This window comes from Lucilia sericata, unplaced genomic scaffold (assembly GCF_015586225.1).
Source record: "Lucilia sericata isolate MDLA Ls3-8-SP2 unplaced genomic scaffold, ASM1558622v1 Contig003686F_arrow, whole genome shotgun sequence".
NCBI lineage: Eukaryota > Metazoa > Arthropoda > Insecta > Diptera > Calliphoridae > Lucilia > Lucilia sericata.
Window position 1 is genome coordinate 22278 of NW_023996993.1, and position 6000 is coordinate 28277.

General features: G+C 29.7%; 1 protein-coding gene across 1 annotated transcript; it reads right to left on the reverse strand.

The window, feature by feature from the left end:
- Nucleotides 1-776: 776 nt before the first annotated feature.
- Nucleotides 777-1324, reverse strand: LOC119614930. The gene has a single exon (XM_037971018.1). It carries the CDS (start codon nucleotides 1322-1324, stop codon nucleotides 845-847), a length of 480 nt encoding a protein of 159 aa, XP_037826946.1. The 3' UTR covers nucleotides 777-844.
- Nucleotides 1325-6000: the final 4676 nt, after the last annotated feature.

The following is a 6000-nucleotide window of genomic DNA, read 5'->3' on the forward strand; positions in this document are numbered from 1 at the left end:
TAATACTATAGACTAGTCTATAGTCAATATTATAAACTAGTCTATAGTCAATACTTTAAACTAGTCAATAGTCAAGACTACAAACTAGTCTATAGTCAAGACTACAATCTATTTTATAGTCAGGACTGTAAACTAGTCTATAGTCAGGACTGTAAACTAGTCTATAGTCAAGATTATAAACTAGTCTACAGTCAATACAATAAACTGGTCTATAGTCAAGACTATAAACGGGTCTGTAGTCAAGACAATAATTTGGTCTGTAATCAAAACTATAAATCAATACTAAAGTCTGGTTTATACTCAATGCTATAGCCTGGTCTGGTAAAACTATAAACTGGTCTACAGTCAAGACTGTAAAAAGGTCTATGGTCAAGACTAAAACTGTTCTATAGTCAAGACTATAAACTGGTCTTTGGTCAAGACTATAAACTGGTCTATAGTCAAGACTAAAAACTGGTATATAATCAAGATTATAAACTGATATTTAGTCAAGTTTATAAACTGGTCTGTAGTCAAGACTATAAAATGGTCTATAGTCAAGACTATAAAATGGTCTATAGTCAAGACTACAAAATTGTCTTTAGTCAAGACTACAAATGGTCTATAGTCAAGACTATATTCTTGTCCAGACTAGTCTAGAGTTAAGACTATAGTCAAGGAAGGCTGTTTTTCTATTGAAAAATATTTTTGGTTAAAAATATGAAGTATTAGAACTTAAAATGGATTTTTTCCCCAAAAGTAAAATGAATCATTAAAAGGACTGGTTTATATTTATTTTAATAAGTTTATTTTTGTTATTGTTATTACTTTATTTAATAAAAATTAATTAAAAATTAACAAAAAATCAAATTGAATTTTCTTCTACATTAATTTTAATAAAATCTAAAATTTTATCCAAATTTAAGTCATTATCTGCATAAAGTCGACTATCACGTTTATTTAGCTTGGGAATAAAATAAAAAGCCGGATATTTCTTCTGAGCATATTCCAAGTCCACATAGTTAAGTTTTATATCAAATTTCACCACATCAACATTAAGATCTTTAACTTCTTTGGCCAGTAATTCCAATAAATTTAAAATATTTTCGGTATGATCATCAAGTGAAGAATATAATGTGATAAAAATATGATTTTTCGAAGAATGAAGTAAACTATAAAATAGATCAGCAGTCCAAGTTTTAACTAATGCTTGATCCATATCAGTAGGATATAATTCAGAATAGTATAGATCTCCATGTTCAATGCTATCGGCAAAATAATATAAAGAGGAAATGGAATCAAAATTGCCAAATTCATAGCTGTGGTTTAGGACGATCCAAGGCATATATTTTAGGTTTTCCCTGTGACGATTCTATAACTTCCTCCAATTGCCATTTGGTATTAATAACATCTATATCCTCAAAATCAGCTATGAAAAATTTAAATACACTTATTTCCGCCAACTGATAAAGTTTATTTAACCATTCTATATGCTGAGGGCTGCATTTTCCTTGAAAATTCATAAAAGCTATAAGTATTAATTTTTTTCGATTTCTCGATTACTTCACGATCCAAAATTTCGAAGCAACCATTATATTTATCTTTTAGAAATTGTGGTAATTTTTTAAAAGGCAATCTAACATCTGCGGCTATCTGAACCGATTTACATTGTATTTTACTTTGTTGTTCCTGTTGCAGGGATTGCAAATATTGGGGCTGTTCGAGTAGTTTTTTAAGAAAATCCAATTCTTTTTTGTAAACCATCATAGTAAACGAAATTATTTTATCATCATGAGGTATAAATAATATAGTGGGATAACTTTTAATCTGATACTCGAAAGGTATATAGTTTTTCTCGGCCTCCATATAAACAATATCCAAATTGTAGTCTTTTAATTCCACAGCTAGATTCTCATAATCAGGTCCCGCTGTTTGATTTTTATCCTTATGAATAATTAAAATATATTTTTGGTGGAATTTAAGACCAAGTCTTCATAATTATCATGGACACATATTTAATTAAATTATTTTCATTATTTTCTGGTATCGGCTGGGAAGGAAATAGTTTTCCTGTTAAGAGATTTTCACATAATTCGGATAAATGTTTCTCGCCTTGGAAATTATGTTCATGCACACGTTTCCTTCATCTAAAGCATATATAAATGGTGTTTGATTTTCGGGTCTTACCAATCGAGAATAGAAAGTTAAGGGATTTCTTTTGTTATATAATACATCTATATCCATAATATCGGCAGCTATAAAAACAATATCATCTTTATATTTCAAACTCAATTGATAGCAAATATCCAGCCAATTGGTATGAAAGGCACAGGTTTGTTTGAAAATGATTGAAAATATTTACAATAGGTTTCTTAATTTGATGAAATGTTTTACGTTTTAAATTTGTATTTTGTTATCACAATTTTCTTTTAAATACTTTTCGAATCTATATATTCGGGTAAAATACGTTTTAATTTTGGTTTCGGTACAAAATCTATTTTTGCGTGGTTTATTTTGATTTAATATTGTTGTGGTATTTTCCGAAGTTTTGCACTCCATGGTGTTAATAGTTGATGGTTGGTATTTGAACTGATTAAAATTTTAGCATTCTTATGGGTTTTTATTATAAATGACTCAGTTATACATAATATGGGCAGGTAGTAAGTGAGGAGAAATTATGATAGAGTAAAATACAGCTAAATGATGAAATGTTTCTACACTGTAAAATTGTTTTGATAAAGTTTTTTTAAGAATTTTTAAATTTTTTTTGAATTAAAATAAAATATTAAGAATGAAAAACATAAAATATAAAGTTTTGACCATTAGACCAGCCTATAGTATTGGACTGTCTATAGTATCGGCTATAGACTTGATAGTGCAGTCTATAGTCATAACTATAGATCAATCGGTCTTAACTATAGATAAGTCTATAGTGTTGACTATATAGTCTTGTCTATAGATCAGTACATAATGTTGACTATAGATCAGTCTATAGTATTGACTATAGATCAGTCTATAGTCTTGACTATAGATCAGTCTATAGTCTTGACTATAGATCAGTCTGTAGTCTTAACTATATATCAGTCTATAGTCTTGACTATAGATCAGTCTATAGTCTTGACTATAGATCAGTCTGTAGTCTTAACTATATATCAGTCTATAGTCTTGGCTATAGATCAGTCCATAGTCTTGACTATAGATCAGTCTATAGACCTAACTATAGGTCATTATATTTTCTTGACTATAGATCGGTCTATAGTCTTGACTATAGATCAGTCTTTAGTCTTGACTATAGATCAGTCTATAGTCTTGACTATAGATCAGTTTATAGTCTTGACTATAGATCAGTCTATAGTCTTGGCTATATATCAGTCTATAGTCTTGGCTATAGATCAGTCCATAGAATTGACTATAGATCAGTTCATAGTCTTGACTATAGATCAGTCTATAGTCTTGACTATAGATCAGTCTATAGTCTTGACTATAGATCAGTCTTTAGTCTTGACTGTAGATCAGTCTTGTCTATAGTCAGTCTGATCTATAGTCTTGACTATAGATCAGTCTATAGTCCTGACTATAGATCATTCTATGGTCTTGACAATAGATATAGATCAGTCTATAGACCTAACTATAGATCATTCTATTTTCTTGACTATAGATCGGTCTATAGTCTTGACTATAGATCAGTCTTTAGTCTTGACTATAGATCAGTCTATAGTCTTGACTATAGATCAGTTTATAGTCTTGACTATAGATCAGTCTATAGTCTTGGCTATAGATCAGTCTATAGTCTTGGCTATATATCAGTCTATAGTCTTGGCTATAGATCAGTCCATAGAATTGACTATAGATCAGTCCATAGTCTTGACTGTAGATCAGTCTATAGTCTTGACTATAGATCAGTCTATAGTCTTGACTATAGATCAGTCTTTAGTCTTGACTATAGATCAGTCTTGTCTACAGTCAGTCTGATCTATAGTCTTGACTATAGATCAGTCTATAGTCCTGACTATAGATCATTCTATGGTCTTGACAATAGATCATTTTGTAGTATTGACTTTAAATTGACTTTAGATATATCATTCTATAGTTTTTAGTCTTGATTATAGATCAGTCTATAGTCTTGACTATGGACCACTCTATAGTATTCACTATAGGTCAGTATATAGTATTAACTATAAATCAGACTATAGTCTTGACTGTTGCTTTGGGTTTTCCAGACTAGCGGTCTATAGTCATGACTATAGACCATAGTCTTGACCATAGATCAGCCTACAGTCCAGACTAAAGCTCTGTTTATAGCTCTGACTATATATCAATCTACAGTCTTGACTATAGATCTGTAGAATGATCTACAGTCTTGAATATTGATCATTCTATAGTCCTGACCATAGAACAGTCTTTAGTCTTGACTATAGATCTATCTATAGTCTTGACTATAGACCAGTTCTGTAGTCTTGACTACACACCAGTCTATATTTTTGGCTACTTACAGAACGGTCTATACTCTTGATTTCTGAAATATGAAGTGATTTTTGAAATAAACGATTAGAAATGCATATTTTTTTGTAAACAAATTTACAAAGTTTTATTAATTTTCTATAAAAAGTTAAAAAAAAACTTTAAAATACTTATATTAAATTATTAATTAATTTGCGCATTATTTTTAATAAACTCCAATATCTTAGCTCTATTTAAATCATCATCCATATAAAGTCTGCTGTCTGTTTTATTATGTTTGGGTATAAAATAATATGCCGGATATTTCTTCTGGGCATATTCCAAATCCACATAGTTGTAATCAATATTGAATTTTCCCACTTCAACGTTTAAGTTCTTAACATCTTCAGCTAAAAGATCTAATAAATTTAACAAGTTTCCAGTATTTTCATTCTCCGTGGAGTAAAATGTTATAAAAATATGTTTTTGAGTTTTCTTAAGAAATATATTAAAATAAGCGGCAGTCCATTGTTTTACTAATTGGCCAATGTTTGATCTGCAGTATTTTTCGGAATAATAAAGTTGTCTTGTTTCCAGACTAGCGGTAAAATAAAAAAAATGGTTGCACTATCAAAATTACCAAATTCATAAGAATGTTTGTGAAAATCAAAGGCATAGATTTTGGGTTTATTTTGTGCTGATTTGATTAAATCTTGAGGCTTCCATTTGGTGTTAATAACATCAATATCTTTAAAATCGGCTATAAAGAATTCATATATAAGAGATCTGGCAGCTACGGGATAGATTTCATTAAGCCATTGTATATGTTTTGCTAAACATTTCATATCTGGAAAATCCATATATATAACATAATGGTAACGATAACTTTCAGAATTTGATAAAATTTGTCGATCCAAAACTTTGAATGTATCATTAAAGTTATCTTGCAAAAATTGTGTCAGTTGGTGAAAATCTATTTGAAAATCTTTATGTACTTGTACAGTTTTTCTGGAAAATCTATTTTTTCAGTTGCCGTTGTTTGAGTTCTAAAATTTCGGGATAATCAATAACGTTTTGTAAAAATTCTATAATGTCTCCTTCTAGTAGGGCTCCTTCATAGTATATAAAATTGTGTTTATCTTTTTGGGGTATAAATATTAAGGTGGGATAGCATTTGTCAATGTGATACTCAAAGGGTATATAATTCTTTTCAGCCTCCATGTATACGAAATCTAAATTATAGTTTTGTAGGGCCAAGGCCACTTTTTCGTAATTTAGCTTGAGTTCTTGTAGTTCATATTTCTGCAAATTTATTATAAGAAACACATTGTTGTTGGACTCCAAGACCAGTTCCTTGTAATTGAGCTCAACTGCTATTTTTATTAAATCTGTTGTATTGCTTTCCGTTAGAGGTAACGAGGGATAAAGTTTTCCATTTAAAAGATGTTCACATAAATCTTTTAGAGTTATAACGCAGTCATCAGAGTATTTATATATTCTTTTATTTTCATCCATGGCATAGATTAAAGTAGTCTGATCCTCTACTTTTAATCTTCTAGACAGGTAATTTAATGAATTTCT

Bases quoted from the DNA above. Each gene is read 5' to 3' on its own strand.
- LOC119614930 (XM_037971018.1), bottom strand. From the start codon at position 1,324: ATGCCTTGGATCGTCCTAAACCACAGCTATGAATTTGGCAATTTTGAT.